Source organism: Aquila chrysaetos, chromosome 2 (assembly GCF_900496995.4).
Source record: "Aquila chrysaetos chrysaetos chromosome 2, bAquChr1.4, whole genome shotgun sequence".
Classification (NCBI taxonomy): Eukaryota; Metazoa; Chordata; class Aves; order Accipitriformes; family Accipitridae; genus Aquila; species Aquila chrysaetos.
In genome coordinates this window covers 18,851,259-18,873,333 of record NC_044005.1, presented here as the reverse complement: position 1 = coordinate 18,873,333, position 22,075 = coordinate 18,851,259, and the positions used below count along the sequence as shown (strand labels likewise).

Here is a 22,075-nt window from a genome sequence, read left to right as displayed (position 1 = left end):
CTAATTTAATTGCTGGCAGTTGATGATGTTCTGGCGATGCATACTTTCAACCTCAAAGAAAAGAAGCTGAAAAAAATAAGCATAGGCTGGTCCTAAGGGAAACTTCAATGACTTATATACACATAAAATGAGAAATGAAGGGGATAAGCAAACAGCAAAATGGATTTTCAATTACCACTTGAGCATTGTGTGTATTTGTGACTAACATTCATGCTTTTTCTTCCATTGAAACATACCCCTCTGTATTTCAGAAGAACTTGGCAGGTGGTGTCTGTTGGGTAACAGATCTTCAAAATTTAAAATGAAGTAAAGGAAATTTACTGGTTCCTTTAGGCTGTTTCAGCTTGAGTGACAGTGTTAATACTCAGTCTGTTTTTAGGGGATTGTCTTATGGGACAATGGGTGATATGTGTGCACAAATTTTTTGCATACAGACTCAGAACTTATGGAAGTGATTTAGCTTATCAGATTCCTTTTTGTAATGGCATTGCAATTACAAAAAGTCTATTTAAAAATTGCCAAAAGTGTCTGGCAGAATTTGAGAGGTAGTTAGAAACTTAGCAAGCTTTTGATTGTAAAGAAAGGCCTGCCTGCAAGTTGCTTGGCCTCTATCCAAACTTGTGACAATGACATACCAAGAATGTAGATAATGCTACTATTTGAGTGTTTTAGAAAGCAGCTGCGTCCATCCTTCAGTGTTAGTTTCACCTTTTCTTTTGTACACATTTATAGTGAGATATGCCAGTTTATAGTGAGATATGCCAGCTTATTCATGAAAGTTGTGTTGTGATTTGTTGTCAGGAATGCTCTTCTCTTTGCAGAATGGAGGACAGTAGATTACCGTCTACACAAAAATCAGTTCTACAGAATATTTAGACACCAGAATTTGGCAGCATTAAATAAGATTTCTATGTTCTGTTCTAAATTTCAGCACTTTTGTGTGACTAGACAGATGCTAGCTTGTTCTGTACCTAGCCAGAGATGCACATCCCTCCCAGTAGCCTGGGACAAAAAAACCCCACAAGCACTCTAATACCTGCGTGTTAAAGAGAATCAGTGTAGCCAAGCACACCAACTCATTTCTTGTCTCTGGCAAGAGAAGGATCTGGCTGATAGAGTAGAGGCTTTTGGGGCAGATTTTCTGCTGATCTATACCGGTTCACATTCTATTGGATTTCATGCAATTCTTCATTTATGACAGCACAAGAGTTAAATAAGGCCTTTTGCTTTTTGGATAATACATGTCATACAATATACATTTTCTGTTTTAGCAGAGAAAGGTGAGGGGAAATCTAACACACTATAAAGCAATGCATAGGGTGCCTGTGACTCAGATACCTCGATGTTTTACAGTGTTCTAGACATGCTTTGCTAAGGCTGTCTATCCTGATATTGACAGAATAATGAAAGAATAATTTGCCAAGCAGCTAAGCATGTAAACAGCTAAGCACAATGCAATTAAATGTGCTGTGTAGTCCTCTGTGTAATCTCAGCAGAATGCCCCTTCATCACCTGATAGAAAGACCTTCCCTCATAGGATTTGAGGGGGTCATGCTGCTTTGTATCTTGGTCTTTGCTAATCCGCCTTATGTTTGCACATTGAGATTTCCCATTTTTCTGCTTGAAACACTTAATAAAGTTAATTTCTAAGAAGATAGTGGTGTGTTATCTTGCTTGCTTGACAGTCATCATGATGTGGGAAGTCATGGGGTTTACCAACAGCATATTTGTTAATTAAAAGTAAACTATCAGTCTTGTAACTGGAATTATATGAGCCATTTCTGCATCAAATATTGTTCAGAAATCTGATTAGATATGAATTATGCCTTCCAAAACAAATAATTTAACATGAAAAAGAAAATGAAACACACCAAAGGTATGTTATAGTGATGAATTCTGCACTGGTTGACAGGGATTGACAGGTAAATGAGATGACCTGGTAGGTTTTGTCCACTTAAAATTTGTATCCATGGCAAGCCACACCAGGTGGTGCTGTAATACATAAGCTTTTCAATTCTTATTCCTAGCAAGTTAATGCTTTCTTGGGAAGGTAAACTGTGTATTGGCACTTTATTTTTTATTCCAGATTCTCTCAAAAGGGAGTGGTATAAGCAGTAAGAGACTCATCTTGAGCCTTGATCTTATATTAGAGATTATTCTTGAAGCATAGTTATTGGGCTGAGATTTCTGAAAGAATAGATTTCTTAACATTCAGTTTGACTACCTCATTTTGCAAGCAGTATATTTGGTTTGAATACATATCTTAGATTTGGCATATATTAGCTATTAATAGAAATTATTTCTTCTCCTCTTCTAAACACCTAGAAAGTGCTGAAAGGTCTGCCTTTGGCCTTGTATCAGATAGCCATAGGAACCTCAGAAAAGGTTCATATACAGCCAGGTAGTACTAATCACACCCTTTATGACTGGAAAAGTTTTCCAGGATTCTGTTTATTATCGGAAACTGGCTTACGGGACGAGGGCGGGAGGGGAGGGAGGGAGGGAGGGAGAGGGAGCGGGGGAGGGAGGGAGAGGGCGAGGGGGAGGGAGGGAGAGGGAGAGGGGGAGGGAGGGAGAGGGAGAGGGGGAGGGAGGGAGAGGGAGAGGGGGAGGGAGGGAGAGGGCGGGAGGGAGGGAAGAGGGGAGAGGGAGGGGAGAGGGAGAGGGAGGGAGGAGAGGGGGAGGGAGGAGGGAGAGAGGAGAGGGAGAGGGAGAGGGAGAGAGGAGAGGGAGAGGGGAGAGGGAGAGAGGGAGAGAGGGGAGAGAGGGAGAGAGGGGAGAGAGAGGAGAGAGAGGGAGAGAGAGGGAGAGAGAGGGAGAGAGAGGGAGAGAGAGGAGAGAGGGGGCGCTCTCTTTCTCTCTCTTTCTCTCTCTTTCTCTCTTTCTCTCTCTTTCTCTCTCTTTTCTCTCTCTTCTCTCTCTTTCTCTCTCTTTCTCTCTCTTTCTTTCTTCTTTATCACTTTCTTCTCATATTTTATATACTTTATTTATCCTTTGTTCCTTTTCTGAGGAAGAAATGGATCAACCTGCAAAAATTTTGGAAGTCTCTGATTCTTTACATGCAGTGCTAGGAGCTGAACTCTTAAGACTGTCAATATGGCAGCTTTTCAGCTGGAGATAATTTTTCTTTCTTACATAACATTTGCAATTAGATTCTATCGTAATTGGCATGTTAGAAATGTTTAAGTTGGTTATTTACTTGAAAACATTCAAAGTAGAGTCTTAATGGAATTTCTTGTTAGATCCACTGAGTGTATTATCTCTTATATTACACTGCACATGGAAACCAAAATTTTCGTCATTTTCCCTCTAGTATCATGAAATCTCAACTTCCTAGCTGAAATTCTCACGGTTGATTAAGGGATTTGGATACACAATTTCAATAAAATCAAAATAGGACTAAATCCTCCAGTCATCTTTGAAAACTTGCATCTTCATTCTTTTGCTGCTGAGTATTCCTCTTCTGTGTTGCGGTTTTGTAAGACCAAGAATGATGCTTCTGGCTTCTTAATTGCTTCCTTGCATTGTAGGGGATAAAAGCTGTTTATCTCAGTCCATCTGTTTCCTGTTGTGACCAGTGTTATCCTAAAATAAGTGGTTTTGAGAACTTTTAAAAGATGGGAATAGAAGGAGAAGGGGGAATTATTAGTTATTTAGGGCTATATCGTAATACAGAAGAGAACTGTATATTGAAAAGAGTACAAAGAACACATAGGAAAATATTATATACCCTGGCCAACAATCTCTTAACAAAAAGCCCCAAGCCAAAACCCAATACAGTCTTTATTGTTTTCTTACAGCTCTGCTTTATAACCAGTTTTAAATATGTTCTAATTCAGTAAATGAAAAGAAACCTGAAACTTCATTCCCTCCTGTATTTTTCTTATTTCTAAGGGTCCGTAAGTTAACAAGATGCCAAACAGGTGTTGTGGTTTAACCCCAGCCAGCAACTAAGCACCATGCAGTGGCTCACTCACTCCTCCCCACCCAGTGGGATGGGGGAGAGAAAATCAGAAAAAGAATAAAACTCATGGGTTGAGATAAGAACAGTTTAATAGAACAGAAAGGAAGAAACTAATAAGGATAATAATAACAATAATAAAACAACAACAACAATAATAAAAGAATTGGAATATACAAAACAAGTGATGCACAATGCAATTGCTCACCACCTGCTGACTGATGCCCAGTTAGTTCCCGAGCGGTGATCTGCCCCCCATCCCCCCAGTTTATATACTAGCTGTGACATCCATTGGTATGGAATAGCCCTTTGGCCACTTTGGGTCAGCTGTCCTGGCTGTGTCCCCTCCCAGCTTCCTGTGCCCCTCCAGCCTTCTCGCTGGCTGAGCATGAGAAGCTGAAAAATCCTTGACTTAGTATAAATGCTACTTAGCAACAACTGAAAACATCAGTGTGTTGTCAACATTCTTCTCATACTGAACCCAAAACATAGCACTATACCAGCTACTAGGAAGAAAATTAACTCTATCCCAGCCAAAACCAGGATACTTAGATATTTATCATAACTGAAAAAAACCCCTAGCTTTCAACAGGAAGCACAGCCCCAGACCTTGGCTTAATATAGCATGTGTTAATGTCTGTCTTTATTTCAGAAAGCATGTTTACCCATGCTTTAAGGTGCTTCCCTAGATTACGGCCTAAAACAAAACGTAGGAAAGTGACTGAGATGCAGGAAGGTCCTGCGAGTGCTGGACCTGAGACAGGGAGGGTATGGATTAGAAGTGCAATTTAAAAAGGGCTGAGAGCAAGTTTGGTGTAAAGAGAGTGGGAGTCTGAGCTAAGTATCGGTGGCAAGATGGAAATGTGAAGCTGAGAGCTGGAAAAGGGACAGCAAATGGTTAGGCTGGGTAATTACTCAGAAATAGGCATCTATGATCATGATGCTCATACTTTGTTTGGGGCACCTGCACTTGAATAAATCAGCCAGATGGAGCTTCTGCACCTCCAGTCAGAGAAACATAGGGCTGGAAGAAAAATTTGGGGTCATCTAGATTCATTCTCCGTTGGGACAGTACTGGAACAAACACTTATATAGCAGATTCAGGTCTTAAAACTCCCACTCTAAATATCTTCTGTCGTGTCCATGTCCCATGTCCCGTTCCCACCCCCCCCCCCCAGTTTTATTTTAATCAGTGTTATAATGGAATTTAGGGCCTGTTTCTTTGTAAACATAATTGGAAGATTTCTAATAATTAGAACTTTGAAAGTGATATTTGATGATCTTTAAAAATTTACATGGTACCCCTAATGCTGGGTTCTTCCTTTCTTATTTTGATACAGTGTTGCTTTTAAGTATGTCTGTTCAGTGCAGCACTGTCTTCTCATATGTCTCTGGTAACCCATTATATTGCTTGCTTTATGTTCTAATAAAAGCTAAAGAGTGCGAGTTATTTTACATTGAACTCAATTTGATCTCAGCTGATTAAATTCTTCTTTTTCCATTTTCTCTTCTTCAGGAGGGTTATATAATTTATATGGTTGAATGGGAGAGGGAAGATGTATTAGTGGATTGAGTTAAGTGGGGCTTTACTTGTACATGGTAGCACAGGTATTTCAAACCTGGGCTAACATGCTGTTTTACCTGGTTATGCAATTCAGGGAAATCCAAGTAGAAGAGGATGCTTCCAGTTAATTCAACTCCATTTTTTTGCTCAGTGTGGTCAGAGTCTGCTTCAATGTACCTGATAAAAAGCAGTATTATTTTTGCTGCTGCAATTCAGTGATTCTTTTTGCTAGTGGAAAGGCAGATGCTAACAGGATCAGATATTCTCAGAGTTTGTAGTTTAATGCTTCAAACCATGAAACGTAGCATTGTCTAAAATTGTTTTCTCGGAGACCACAATAGCTGTTTTGTTCCTCTGCACAGCATGTACTCACATTATGGTGTATTTTTTTTCTTTGCTGAATTTCTTTTTAGAAAGAGGTGAAATCTTGAGACCATTATGTTTGGTATCACTGAAGTCTGAAATATTTCCAGCAAAATCACCAAAATAATACACACACATAAGCATATATAGACACATATATCAAAAGTATAAAAACACAGTAGCTCATGTGATTTTGATATTGTTAACTCATCTTTTACAGATACAAAGATATCTGTAAAATAGCAAGTCCAACTAACAAATATCTAAATGATCCAGGTCTTCTACATCTCAGTAGATGTCTTGAAATGGTATTCTTTATTCTTACTGGTATGTTTATGTCTGATAACAAGTAAAGTAGTTTTTTAGCTTTCGATTACTATTATTTACCAAATCTTGTAAAACCTCTTTGTATCCCAATCATCAGAAGAGACAAAATGGTGAGAAAGGAAACAGATGGTCTGAATCCAAGTGGTTTATTCAAGGTCATGTGTCAGGGTATTGCCTGAATTGAGAATAAAATAGTAGCCCAACTGTTACAGTTTATTAATTAATAGTGTTCAAGTGCCAGCCAAAAAGTAATTTAGATTTTGGCAGAGAAAAGATTCTTAAATCTAAAGAAAAACGATGTTGAGTTGGGCCAAAATGTGCAGTCATTTTTGAGGGAAAAGCTACCATGAAAATAATTTGGCTTAAGTAAATACTGCTGGGTTTACTGTGTTTTAGAATTCAGTATTGCAAATTACTGAAGTCTTGCAGATTACCTGCCCTGAACTGCAAGTTTTACCTGACTGAAGGCGTTTGATCAGGTTCTTCATATGTTATTTATTTTTGTGGGTTCTTTGATGGGAATTACAGTTTGACTGTTTTGGTTAAAATGTTTTAAACATCCATGGTTCCCACAGGTATACTCCTAATGAAATATGTGGGGCAATTGCCATTTGTTTGTGTGTTCATCTCCTTAGGGAGATCAATGGGACAGTTCTTGATCTGTCTGTACGCTTCCTCTCATACTACTGTCACTACCTCTGTTTATTCCCTGCTTTTGTCTCCTTTGGTGTTGTGCTCTATTGGATATCTTCTGCTTTGCTTATAGTTTCCTTGGCCTCTTTTTTATTTTTGTTTTGGCATAATTCGTGTTTCTTCCTTCTATTGCCTTCTCTTCTTTATAACATCTTCAGCTCTGCTCTAATGGGTTCAGTCATAACTTCTCTGATGCTAATTTCCAAGTATGTGTATCTGTGCCTGCTTCTGTTCTTAGATCTTGAAACTTCAGGCATTTCTTCCTGGATGTCTTGTGTCTCATTATCACATCCTGAATGTTTAGTCAAAAGTGGTACATCATTTTGCCTCTCAGTAGTTATTCCTTACTGTGCATGTTTTGTGTAATTTCCCACTCCTCATTATATTTTATGTAGTTCTCTGCATATGCTCTGCACTTGTTTCAGTCCTCTCTTTCTTAGCTCTTTGTGTCTTCGTAAAAAGTCTTTGATTTCTTCCCTGTTACCTGCTATTTTTTCCTTAAAACCTTTTACTCCCATAGCAATTTCTTTATCAGTAATCTCTTCAACCTGTGTAGTGTTGTCTATGATTTCTTTTTGGTTTTATGACATTAACTATTGTGCTTAGTTGTATTAATATGTACATAACTATTGTGCTTAGTTGTATTATTATGTACATACCTTTTACAAATAATGTATATGTAATAATGAAGTTTAAGAATGCAGTGAAGATAATCCACTGCTTCAGCTTCTCCTGACAAGGAGAACATGCCATAATGATGGCATAACTTGTGTGTGAACTGATTTGCAGCTCTACTTTGTTGGATTTTAATTGTAGGAAATTGCTTGCAAAATTATGCCCGTACTTTGATTATTTTTAACATATACAGGCCTGTGATCTCACTTTCCTGTCTCTAGGATGTCAGTATGGTAGCATTTAAAGGCTTGCTAGAAGTGTAGCTGGCATTTAAGCCAAATGCCTGTAAACTGGCTTTGTGGAATCTCCTCCAAACACTTCCCTCCTGCAGTCTGTATCCCTTGGCCCAGAGCTATGCCAGGTGGGGTGGGTTTTTTTTTTGAGGGAAAATGAAATATTTGATTGCGTATCAAATGTGTGGAGAAATGTGACTTTGTAAAGTCTGTGCATGGGTTTTGTTTGGGTTTTTTGTTTGTTTTTTTCTATAGGCATTAACATTATTCTGTATCTTGTATCTAGTTTTGCTACAGTGCTATTGCTGTCAGTACTTTTAACTGCTTTATTCACTGAAGGTTAGTCAATGTTCTGGTGCCTTTGTGTGGCTGCACTTATTAGTAGGAAAAGATTCAACTCGTCTTGTGATTGATTGTTCATGTCAGTTATTCATGGGTACACTGTTCATTCTTTAAATGTTAATTTTAGACAATTACCACCCCCTTCTCAGCTTCTTCCAGCTGCCACTGACACCTCCTCAGCCTGCTGTGATAGCTGTGCTATCCTCGTTTTCTTGGAAGCTGCGCCTGCTTTTGGTTTTCAAACAAATTTCTTTCCACTTGATGTGGTGGCAGAGGAGCCCTGTGGACAGTACCCCATCACTCCTCCTTGGCTGCAGCCTTCTCTGTCATTACTATGTATTGGTGGTATTTGTTAATGTCTACAGTTATTACTGTATGTGTCAGAATCTGTCATTTCCTTGTACTTTCACCATTCACAGCCTAGTCTTAAGTGTGGCGTGCCTCATCCAAAAAACAAGGCAGGCCTCTTCCACTGTGAAGCACCACTTGTATCTTCGAGTCCTCTGGTGATCTCCTGTGTTCCAAATATTTCCACAAATAGAGTTTATTTCGGTCTGGCAATCACACTCCTAAATGCCACAGCATCCCTTGAGTAAAAGGGGTAAGGCTTAGCTTGGGATGTTATCAGTGTATGTTGCTGTATATGGCTGGAAGTCTCTAATACTCAGACATTATCCTTGCTTCCTTAAGGGGCTATATTCTGATTGCTTTCTACAAGGAATTTGTCTTAGGTGTGGCAGCTCTTTTGGCATCACATTTTAAGAGAGTGCCTAAGTAATTCAGATCATGTCTATTCAGGGCTACCACTGGTTCACCATGCAGTTAGCAGAGCATAGTGCCCACAATGCCTAGATTACAAACTGGAATAAGGAGCCTGGTCTGACATAGATCTCTCAGTACTTTTCCCCATCAGTTTTGTAGAAAGAAGTACCCAGTGGTTCCAAACATTTAGCAGAGCCTGTGTACTAGCTTGGCTTTATTTTGTCTGTGCTGTATTTATAGTAGCTGCATGAACCGGACTTCTGTTAACCTTGCTTGTGTGAATCCATTAGAAAAGGGCATCAGTGCCATTAATTATAATTAATGGCTAAAATGTCAACATATATTTCTCAATATGTAGGATGTTGTTTTGCCTACCAGTGATAATTCCTTATAATTATTCCTCAGTGTAAATAGTACTAGTATTAGTAGTCTAGTAGAATGTGGTTTTGCTGTTTAGTTACAGCTTGAACTGTCTTCAGTGACATAAACTGCAAAGGCAAATATGTCTTTGCATTGTGACTTTTTAGGAAAGATCATCACAGGAGCTTTATCAGAGTACTTAAATAGGTGCCTGACTCAAAAAACAAGGAGTCTAATTGAAATGGGACTGATATTAATAGAAACTTCTGTAACTGGTGGGCTGGATTTGTTCTGATGACCTTACAGGGACACAGCACTTATGTTATGGAATCTAGGTCCTTGATTTGTGCCTTGTAGTTGTTATGAAAAGCCATGAAAACTTTTGTTTCTGTCTTTGTTGAAATGCACCATCCACACATTTTTTCTACTTCAGAATTCATTTGTCTAGCTCTAAACTCTGAGAACAACATTGTGCACTTACAGTGTTTGCACTGTTTATACCTCTGAACCTTTCTAATTAAAGAAAAACATGTGGGCTGGAATCTCAAGCTGATGTAAATCAGCAAAGCTCCATTAACTTTTGTAGAGCTATGCTTCTTAATTTCAATATTAGTCTTTAAGCAGAAACATGGTTAAGAAATGAGAGTTAAAGAGAACAGAAATTGAACTGAACTGAGTTTTACTCAAATTTGTTATGTCTGCCAAGTGTAAATGTTAAAATCTCCATGTTGACAACAAAAAAAATCCTTACAATTATTTTACTCATGGAACCATTTAAGCTGTTGATTCATCTGCAGATACATTTCAAAATCTCCCAACTGTTAAATTTTGGAAAAAAACCCCTGAACTGAAAAACCCAAGCTGTTACTTGGTCAACTGCCCAGTCTTGTATTAAACCAGAATATATGCTTTCACAGTAAGAATGAGAAGAGGTTTGTCTAGTGGATGGAACAACTGCGGGAAATCAAACTGGTACGTATCATTCCCAACTGTGGCATTAACTACACCGTGCAGTTGGGAAAATCATGTTCTCTCATTCAGCTTGTGTCTTCACTGCAAAATTAACTTGAATGATCTATCTTGGATTAGTTTAACATAGATGAGAGCAACTGCACTGGAAAATAACTCAAGAGCTTCACGCAGTGGTTGAATGACTGCGGAGTGATTGTGTTAATGGTTAATGAGATATGCTAATGTAAGCTGTAACTAGTGCTTCCTGACAGGCTAGCCAACTTGAATTGAATCACTGTCATGCTCAAGTTCAGGATTTTAAAAGGTGTAATCCATTATTAAGCAAGAAAGGTTTACTAGACTTTTACTAGACTGTTTCACAAACTAGGCACAACATTTTATGCCCAGTACTTGATGATTGCAAGCTAACAGAAGAAGCATTTTCACAGAACAAAAGTCTAGAAAAATGGAACTCATCTGGTAATGTCCCTTGGTGTTTGTAACTGTTTGCAAATTCTTGAATCCAAGTAAATAGAAATATACAGACAGGTCAGTCAGCTTGCTGCATTCATCAACTACATTCAGTCAGGCTGCTGAAGGGAGGTACAAACAGTATGAGGCGTTTTCATACATTTAGTCTTCCTTCTGACTGTGAAAGAGATTGGTATTACATGACACAGTGACACTACAAGTTAAGTTAATAGATTTAGTAATCCAAAAGTGGCGTATAAATAACTTTTGAAATGTTAGGTATGGCTCTCTGGGCAAGTGAAAGATGATCGATCAGATCAGCAGTTTAAAGTCATGACTCCTGCTCTGCTCTCCTTGCATCAGCTGAAAGCAGATGAAGTTTGTGGTGAGGCTCTGCTGTCTTTTGAGTACTCACTGTCCTAGTCCACATTTCTTGTTTTTGTGACCACGCTGGTCTTTCAGCACCCTTCTGCTCCTGCAGCCATATTCTGTCAGATTTCTTACTATGATTCTGGCTCTGTTTTCTGGTGCACAGCAGGAATTCAAGCAACCACCTTATTTCTGCATGGCAGAGTTTTTTTGCCTAACAGTTTGAGGCAAACCTAAATAGATACATGTAAAGAGAATATAAACAGAATATATATATTCTGTGTATTTCTAATATATATTAGGAAGGTGGGTTTTCCTCTTCAATTAATCTAAACAAGTGGAGGAGAGCCAAAACAGTTTCTGAACCACCTGACGCAATGACACGAAGATGATACAAGCTTATTTTAAGAAAGAAGAGTAATGCAGTATTACTCCTATATGGGCAGGAAATGTCCATCGGGTTTGGGATTTTCTGCTGAGGGTTACCCCATAGTCTGTATGCAAGCTGTGTAGTAAACCAGTGCAGAGTAAGCTGGAGAGAACTCTAGGTACCGCTTTTATCAATTTGCTGGTCAGCCAGTGAAGTTTGGAAATCAATTAAAATAAAATCTGCTAGCACTCTTTAAACTGTTTGCACTTCTGATGGCTACTTTGGCATGAGAAGTGCTGTTCTCTGACTTGGTTTCAGACGGCGTACGTGCATGCACGATTGTGACAGTGTGATGCTTGTTTTTAGAAAGCAACACTCCAAACTTAGAGCTGCACTATTTTTGCAGTAATGGAGAAATGCCGCCTGAGTGTAAGTGAACTAGGTGTGGTACCAGCAGCAGTGAAGCAGAAGGTCCAGCTATAACCTATACATCCAGGCTTCCAGCTGGGCTTGTACCATATGTGCTGAAGTTTGTGTGACAGTAGTTCCCATATTATTGGTAGCTGACCTGGCTAGATTAGAGAGAGATGTGTGTTGTATTAAAGTATATATTCTTCTATGCTTAACTTCTAAAGTCTAAAAAGACCCTGTACTAATCTTTCATGTGACATCACTAAATCAATGAACCTTTTTTCCCCTCTTCCTTTCCTTTTGCTAATTTCACTTCTGTGGCTTTTGGCCTTGTACTCAGCGTGGTGTATGCACTGCTCAAAGTGAAGATTATGTCTCTCCTGTATGTGAATTGGTATGAGCTTCATTGCAGCATTCATTTACAGATACTAAATAATCATGGAATAGGATTTCACGTGAATGAAGACAGTGCGAGAAGGACTGTAAATTTGGGTTGTGGCATTATTGTAATGTTTATCTTTTTACCTTCCACCAGTGGACTCTCCTGCTGTGTGCCTCTATTCTGGATTAAGATCGGTTTTATTCTGGAATAATTACTGTGCATTCAGGAGAAAAATCACTTTCCCTTCCTCAAATCTTAAGTGCCACTTACGATGCTGCTAAATATGTGGAAGTCTCCAAATCTTTTAAGCAGCTCATTTTTACTTACCCGATTTCATATCAAATATGAGGCTGCTGAAGTACATAGTAGAAGCTAGGACTGAAAAGAGATCATTTTTTAAGTACTCCAGTAGTGTTTACAGCTCCTTGTTGAATTTCTAGAGTAAGGAGAAAATGTCCCAAGGAATATTGTCTGGGGAAAAATAGCAGAGAACCATGCAAATCTGCCAGTTGAAAAATTATTTATGTCGTAAATGAATCATGACATAGGAGCTGGGGGGTTAAATCTTGCTTGCCTTAGATGGGATTACGTGTGTGGAAAAGGTGAAGTAGGCTTTAGCCTATGGTATAAGAAGCATTGTTGCCATCATTTTATATCATTGGGCAGAAACTGTGTGCTGGAATGTGCATGTGTTTGTGACTTTGAGCTAAAGCATAGGAACTGAGGAATAATGCTAGTAATCCTGTGTGGTCAGAAAGTGTAAATCTGGCCCTGCAAAATTGTGATGTTTGTTTAAAAGATAAACGACAAGTCTAGGTCTCTGTTTTGTTTGTCTTCTGGGTTTCATAAGTCTTCTAGATTTTAGGGCTTGGGCCCTCTTCTGCAAACACAAAGGCTAGAAGCAGATTTTTTGTTTTAAGTGAAAGCTAATGTTCTTACAAAATTGCATGATTCCAGGACCGTGGCTTCAGGAAAAGTAAAAAACAAATATCATATGGTTTACAACAAAGTAATGAGAATTGGCTATATCACATAGGCATGGCTCACAGGGAGAAACTGTTGTTCTTCTGTTTGTCCATATGAAAGCGAGTTTTTCAAAGCACCAGGGGGTACATGGAAAAAAAAATTATCCTAAATACTTGACTCCAAAACCTGACTTCATTATAGATCCAGTGTTTTTTAAAACTGTTTGTTTTGAGAGCTTAATATGTGCAACTTGAAACAATTTTTCAAAATTCAGCTTCCTTCCAAAATAAAAGCAAAAAGCTGATCTCAGTTTATGGCATCAACAGCCTGATTTTCATAAGGGCTGGGCATGGTGTTCATGGTGGGCTGAGTTCCTTGAAAATCTTGGCTTGCCTGTGCTGAACTGTCTTGGGAATTCTGGCCCCAGAAAGGTCACCTAATGAACAGCTTTGAGGAACTTTCTCTGCCTTATTATTGTGTCTTTGTATTTTACCTGTTCTCTCTTGATTGATGGAGCTTTTTGGACAAAGCATAAGAAAATTCAGTTGGAAACAATCCTGAATTGGCAGGGGGTGGAATAAATGTTTGAGTAGGTCTTTTTACTGCTGCCTTCCAGCATTTTTCTTCTACATCCAGAAAGAAAAGCTTCTAAGTAAAGAAAGTTCAATACCCGTGCCTGACTTTATTTTATGCCTTTCTCTGTAGGCCTGACTTAAAGTCTGCTGTTACTCTGCTACCTCGTGCCTATTTGTTTCTAGAAAACCAGTTTATTTCACTTAATCTTAGCATGGTAGAAGATATCATTGGTAGTTTTTGTGCTGTTTCAGCTTGGAGGGTAACACAATTTTCCTGGATGGTTAAAATCCCTACTTGGATTGGGTATCAGAAAAATGGTAAAAATACGTATATTTTAAATATTGAATTTCATTTCCTTTTCCATGCATTTGGGGAAAAAGAGTGGCGTGTGCCAATACAGCTGCTTTTATATGAGCCATACTGCAGCTTTTGCTGAAGTAGAAGGGATTCAAAAGCCTATTATTATGCATTAACTATGTGGAAGAAACAATAGCACAGTTTCATTTAAAGTGCACTTCTGTTCTGAGAGATAGCTGCTCTGGCAGCTCTTGCAGTTGCTTGTTTCTTCCTTCTCAGTGTTTTCTACATGTAATCTGTTCAGCTTTCGAGTTCAAACCTAATCTGTGGTCTGACTTCGATCAAGTCAAATTTTGCCAGTCATTTTGCAGTTTGAATGTGGTTGTCACTTCTACTGAGGATGTCCCAGGCAGGAAACAGCCTTGTATTTGGTGTTATTTGAGGTCTATCTCCAGCAGGTATAAGGAGGTAGTAACACCTTATTGTATTCACTGAAGAAGGCTAGGAAGAAGGAACTTGACTGTATAGAAAAATACTTTTATAGTCAGTTTGCAGATGTCATTGACATTGCAGACAATGAGGCCTCTCCTTGGCAGCAGACTTCTGGCCATATTGTGTAGAGGTGAACAAATTGACTTTATGAATGGATAGGGTGAATAACTAGCATAAATACTTCCCATTCTTTAGTTCTGGAAGAGATTTTTAAAGTCTGACTGGGAGCAAAAACCCCCAAAACAAGTCCTTGTTGAGCTTGAGGTGATAACACCAAAAACTCATAGAAAGCAAGTGATGTTTGATTCTCTAGCCTGTTTGCAGCTGTGAGAAACATAAAGAATGATCATTTTTCTGTTGGAATGAAAAATTACCTGACCTTTTAATGACTGTCCTTTCTTATGTGAGTCACAGTATTGATAGTTAATCCAGTCATTATCCTTTTTCCAAAAGGTTTTTTCCTATCACGTAGTGATCTTTCCAGGGACATCGCTTTCTATCTGTATTTAAAAAGGACACAGCCAAGTTGAGTCCAAAACTCTGCATAGACAGAGGTCTCCCTCCCTCAAGTGAAACAAGAGGCTGTTGACCATAGAAACTATCAACTTTCAGGAAGCAAAAAATGAGGGAAAGGTGAAGGGGAGAGGGGAGGTCAAATGTATGAAGCTGAAAGTGAGAAACTAGAGGGAAATTCCATGTAGAAGACACCAGTTTTCACTGGTGACTGATCTCTGTGGTTAACTCCCAGACCAATCATCAGGTAGTACAATTTAAACCTCTTCACATTATTCCACAATGATTATTCAGTCCTGAGTGGAGGATGAACCATATTATTCCCCCTAAGCTGGGAAATGACATGTCCAAATAAGCTGCACCAGTGCTGGACCCTGCTGGTGTTTGAACTGCTTTGGCAACCTTGGGTCAGAGTTGAGTAAACACAGCTGAGGCAGTATGAGACAGTAAGTAAAAAAGGGGAGAAGGTGAAAAACATTTTAGTATCCTGGTTTAGGGATCAGAGGTGTAAAATAAAAGGGTTGGTGTCCTTGGCTGGGGTTTTGAAGAATACATATGCGCTTTGTGGAAAACCGGTACCATAATCACAGAAGATGTTAGCAAGAGTTCAGAAATTCTGTGACTGGTCACTGAGACTAACATCTTGTTTCACATAAGCACTGGAGAGTGGTCAAACAGAGGCAGATTTAGGGCACTGCACTATGCTGATTTCAAATCTTTTGATGTAAGTTGTTCTTAGACTGTAATAAAACTAGGTGCTGGTAATTTCACCTCTGTTCAGCACTGATTTAGAAATGTTCATGTCCTCATTCTTAGTTAGTTTGAGTGGACTTCACAGTTTGATAGCTGTACTGAAATCTTGGAATGTGGTAGAGGTGTTCCCGGAAGATTCCAGCTGTCTTCTGTGGAACTGCTACTTTGCAGTAATAAGGTCGAGATACAGCTGTCTGAAGGCATCAGGCAAGAGCTATCTATATGAGAAAATAATGTCAAATAACTAACTGTTGTCAGAAAGAAAAGAAAACTCATCATGAGAATCTTGATCTGTAGCTCTTTAAAGGCAGTTTCTAGAGAGTCTATCAGCTGGAGGCCAAGGAGAAAAAAAAATCCATGATCCCAAACCTTGGGGTCCTTTTAGCATTATCTTGAGGACATTAAAACCATTAACACAAAGCCCAGTACACATGAAACACTGCACTCCGATATGCCGATGCATCCCTGTGTTGCAGTACTTGTGCATCCATGTGTCATCACTGACTCCCTAGATTGGGAGATGAGATTTCATCATGCCTTTCAATTTTCTTTTCGTTGGCACAGAATTGTTAATGTATTTTTATTTGGTTGTTTGACACGGCCTTAATGAGTGCAAATACTTTTTTATAAAAGAGAAAAGAAACTAAATGTAAGTCCAGGGTTTAATAAGGTATTAATGTTACCTTTTATTGTAGCTAATCCAGTCTCATATAGATATTTTCATAATTTCATACTGATGGAAGGAGAGTTTTGAAGGCTATTTCATTAATACACCATCCTTTACAATACATATATTAAATGGATTTAATAGTTTAGGGTTGAGTCAGTTATTTGCTTCATAAGCTGCCACTTACCATTGCACAGATAATCACATTTGGCAGTCCTCTTTTGGTTGAGCAATGCAAATTGAATTAACATACCACAGAGATAAAATTTGCTCATAATTCTACTGTTTGTGAGGTGAGGGCTATGGAGGAGGATGCTTACTGTGCCTCCTGCCATATGGTGCTTTGCCTGCAAATAGAAGGCTTGGTCTTTGGCATCACACAGCATTAGACTGATGCACAAATGTCTCTCAAAGAAGTTGGGTGGTGTTTCATATCATTTCGTTGCATTTCATTTGGATGATCTGTTGCTGTCCAGATGGTACAATCCATGAAACCAATTTACTAAAGAGTTGTCTCTAAAGGAATTTCCTTGCAGAATTTTTCAAGTAAATGTGCATGTTTCTTGGATTGCCCATTAGTGATTTGCTTTAACACTGGTGCCTAGATTAGTATCCAGCAGAAGCTGAACTGAGTATTCGAGGGAAAATCCACATGTCATCCTGCTACAGAAAACTAGAACCAGCTGTCTAATGGGAATGGGAGCTTAAAGCTTTGTACTTCTTATTTTTTCTGGATGGCATCCAAGATTCTCAGTGAATTGTTCTTTTTTTTCTTCTTTGGTCCTTGTAAGATTTTTAAGTTACCAGCTTTTATGTATAAAAGCACTTGCTGAGTATACCATTTTTCTCCACTGACAATCCAGAGTTCAGTGCATGTTAGCTTGTGGTGTTAGAAAGAGTTATTTTAAAATTTGACGTTTATGTGATTTTTTTTTTTCCCATGAATTTAGGCTTTCTGTAATTCCCTAAAAAATATAGCTTTAAAGTACTATGGCACGTTTATGATTTTCTAATGACTGTTAAAATTTATTATATCTAATTTGGGAAGTAGCCTTATAAAGGAGGACTTTCATATGACAAATTTTATGTATGAGTAAACTAGTTTCACTGTGATTATATGATCTTTGGGTTGCCTTTGTTTCCAGTGTTAATACTGGAATAAATAACTAAAACAAGTCAATAAGCAAAAGCAGCCCTGCTTTTCTTTTCTAAAGTACACAATTGCTGTCACAATACTGACAGTGCACAGGTTATGCAAGAGAATCAGATGAGTGTATTATGCTGTTCCCCAAGACTACCTACGTGTCTGTTTGGCTGTACTGAGCTCACCACAGTCATTTCTGACACTGTCACCACTTCAGCACCTGAGCTAATATGTGAAATGTGACAGGGGACTGACCCTTTTGACATAGGTCGTAAAGTGAATATGGGAGGAATTTCTCCCATTGCCATCAGGAAGCTTTCAAAGCCGCTAACCTTCTTTCAGTAATAATCTTCCCAGTGTGCTGATTTTGAACAACAGTATGGGCCAAAGCCATGAATGTTTTGAAAGCAAGGGTGGTTCTAAGACATACTTATCCCATTCATTGCAACTCAGCTCATACAGGACCCCTGCATTCAGGGAGATGTGGTTGGAAGAAGTGATGATTTTTTGGCTTTGCACTCAAATCTTCTAACAGATTACATTAGTAGAGAATTATAAATTAGTGCAGGTTGCAGTACTGTGAAGGCTGTTGCAAGTTCAATTCTTGGTGCACAAACTGTGGCATTTTACTGCTGACATCAGGTAATGATGCATGCATTTGCTTGACAGGTATAAAGCAGCTCATTTCTGCACACAGTGAGGAGTTTGCTACCACTGAGGCACAAACACATGTATGAATGCAACACCAGGCCTTGGGAAGTTGAGGCTCTGCAATGTGAAAAGGGAATTGCACATAAGCAGAAATACACTAAGTGCAGAGGTGCCTAAAGCTGCTTGCAGTGCTTAAACAAATGACACATATTTGAAATATTCAAGTTGGCTTGTGAATATGATTATAGAGGGGGTAAGAGTGGAAGTATGTAATTCGGTCTTCCATCTGTCCTTCCCTTATACTGCTGCCCTGGGTGAGTCTGATGATCAACAGCCCCTGAATACCAGGGCAAAGTGGTAGGTATTGCAGTCTGTAAATGTAACATGTCCTGAAGGGAGAGAGGAACAAGGGCAGAGGAACAAGATGCAGGCATTAAAAGGAGAAATGGGCTTCTGTGTACATCGTTTGTCTAGCCCCCTTCCTGCAAAGGCAGAGTGGAGTTGATTGCGTGTGTCCTTTCAAACAGCTACAGCTCCCTTCTCCCTTTGAGGAAACATTTAAGAGTTGTAACAGGCTTGAATGCTTAGCAGGTATTAAGAGTTGGCATGTTTGTTGCCTCTGTGAGTAAACCAAGTGCTGATAAGGTGAAGAAATCACATGTTGGGGCAGGTTATAAAACCACAGATCCACGTGGTTGTTGAGATGTTCTGTCAGGCTTAGGAGATTTTGAAACTTAACTTCATTGGCACACTGCCTGTCACAGTATGGATAGGGCATATGGGAACAGTGCTCTGATGGTACCCAGAAGTAATCCAGTAACAGCCTAAGTCCAGGCAGGTGCCACTGGCATGCCTGGGTTACCCTGGCTGCTTCATATCAGACCTTCACTCCAGAGCCATGCAGACAGCTTAAGCTGTGCAGCTGCTATTACATTCTGTTCTGAGGCATGCTATTTGCATGCTTTGTGTAGCTCTTTAGCCACAGGCAGCTCAACCAGAGCTTTTTATCAAAGGTGAATCATCCTTTCTGTTATAGCATAATCAAGGATTTTTTGTTTCCATGACTCAGAGAAAAAGGTGGTGATATCCCCTCCAAGTCGTGGCTGGGTAAGCTGCTTTTGTTTCCTCATTCATTCCCCCTCCCCAGTCGTGAAATGAGCTGCAGCATGATGACGTTTCCAATATAGACTTGGTTTTCTTGGTGCCCTCCCTTCCCTCTCAATAAGTTTGTGCTTGATAAGAGGAGCTGCGGGAGCCATGGGCTTGCAACAGTACCAGCAGGATAAATATTTCTGTATTTCTAGCTGATTAAGATGATTAGTGTATGTTCCCCTCCTTTTTTTGGCAAAGGTTAGCCCCATTAGGTGTACTGCTCTTCATTTTATCTCCTTCTCCCATCTGTTCTATCTCTTTTCAGTAGAAACCAAGGAGATGTAGCTCCCACTCAGGCTGCCAGATAGCTCTGTCTCCCATACATGAGAAAATATCTCTGTGTGAATTAGAGCGGTGCCCTGCTGCGCACACACATCAGATTGTACCATGAGGGCAGACCATGCTCTCTCAAACTCCATGATAATGTCATATCCCCTCTGTCAGCTCACACAGGTGAGGGAATACCACTGCTCCCTTCAGTTAAGTGATGTTGATTCCCAGGCCTAAGCTAGGAGCCAAGGGAATTCAAACAGCTTTTTCCTGAACAGCCAGGTTATCATAGCACTAGGTAAGAAAACCAAATCTTTGTTTAAAACATTAAAACCACGATAAGCGAGTAAATGAAGAACAGTGCATGTAGATAAGGTATACAGAATTTATAGATGACAATTACACAAACCCTATGATTACCTGGATAATAAAGCTATACAGACAGCAAATGCTTACACTGAAAAACTCGAAACTTTGCCTTGGAACTCACTGGCAGGAGGCCATTTCATTAAGGAAGAAATCTTACTTAGCAAGCTCCAGAGCCTTGCTTCATTTCCCTGACTTTTAAAGAAGATTTTGTAGTGACTCTATGTGAGAAAAATTGCATGCCATGAGTTCTGTGTAGAGAGGAGCATTATCTTTGAGAAAAGCTGTCTTCATACTAATTCATTTAAAACTACCTCTGTGAGGCAAGCAGAAATTTATTGCAAGTGGTTAGTTATTACGAATACTTCATCACCAGACTGTATATGAAGCAAGATGCTTTGCAGTGAAGCTGGTTTGCTTTTGCTTGGTGATCAGATGCCTGGGCTCATTTCTATCTTCTGGCCTTCTGATATCCTAGTTAGTATTAACTTCGAATAAGTAAAGTCACATTAGAAAGATTAGAAAGATAGTGATTTTTATTCATGCTTCTTGAAACTTCAGTTTATACTGACAACCATTTTTAAAGTTGTACTGTGAAATATTTTACAGTCAACTGAATGAGATTACCAGGTAGGTAATAGCTTCCCTGATGACACATCCATTTGGTCAAATTATGGGACAGGGGCATATTGCCTCGCTATACGGTGGCAGTAAGGGGGATGGACAAGTGCCTGTGATGGGAGCTGCAAACCTTTGCATCAGATTATGTGAAAGGATGTACCCCATGTGCAGGGTAACGCTATCATTGCTAGAGAATCAGGCCAGGGCTCTGGTCTCTGCTGTCCTAGTGCGTTGCTGGAATACATGTATTCTTACAGCCACAGCTTGAATGGAGGAGACAGAGGACAAATGGGGGACGCAATAAGAAAAATATTATACATGTCCTGAATACATCCATGTGGGCATGGCATTTCAGACAGTGATGCAAGAACAACCACATTGTGTAAGATGCCAGCAGCTGTAGCTCTGGGTCTTTTCTCCCAAAGGAGAAGTCTCCTTAATGCTTTTTTAGTTATTAATCATTTTAGTTAATATTAATTGTTAATGGGCAGAATTTATTTAAAACCACATGCTTTGGGTGCTGACTATTTTTTTGCCATACTTTATTTCATGTGGTAGGGAATAACTCCTCTGAGAAATTTTGCTTTTGGCAGCTAGTGTAGCTGACAAGAAGTTCTTAAATATGATGGTATTCCAATATTATTCCAGAAGGCTATTCCTCCCTGATTGCTACATTGGGGGAACTCATGTCTTTGCACATTCCTGTTGTCCACATACCACTTCTCTTTCATTCCTTCCTTCACCAGATTTAGATAGTAGACTTTCTGAAGAAAGTACTTGGCATCACTTTAATCTTTGTGAAAAGATTTGCAAGACTGTGGAACCCTATAAAAGTTTGTAGTTAAGAACCTGATGGAGGGCTACAACCATTGTATAATTTTTCAGGCAAGGCACACTTGAAACCAGGAATATTATTTCAGGATTAATTTTTGTGCCTGTGGCTATCACTTTGGAAGTATATTTAGAGGAGACACAGAGAAGATGATAGTAAAAATAAGGCATTAAGAATGTGAAATTCTTAGTACAGTGGAAGTTAGTTTAAGTCACTGGAATGATGATAATTAATAACACCCAAGTATCAGTTCTCTGTTTTTTCTACAGAGCAGAAAAGAGATTCTGAGGTGGCAAGCTATAATGTAATAAATTGGAAGATACACTCACGTTTGGTCATGTATTTCTACAGATGCATCCTTATTTTTCAGTCTTCTATTTATAGATGCTGTAAAATTAAAAAAAAAATCCCAAACCATATTTTTCTCTTTCAGCAATTAATGAATTTCCTGAAGATGTATTTACAAATAAAGAACGGCAGCAAGGAGGAGTTCTGCTTCATATCATTGCCGTAAGTTTTCCTCTACTGTCCTTCATTTTTG

The 22,075-nt window shown here is 39.1% G+C and overlaps 1 protein-coding gene across 2 annotated transcripts in view; it reads left to right on the top strand.

The window, feature by feature from the left end:
* The window catches only part of SLC24A4 (solute carrier family 24 member 4), a 98,421-nt gene that overhangs the window by 33,911 nt on the left and 42,435 nt on the right, over positions 1–22,075 (top strand). For both annotated transcript variants that reach the window (XM_030042365.2, XM_030042375.2), the window contains exon 3: positions 21,968–22,044. In XM_030042365.2, the coding sequence (XP_029898225.1) occupies positions 21,968–22,044 (77 nt within the window). The remainder of the gene's footprint in view (positions 1–21,967; positions 22,045–22,075) is intronic.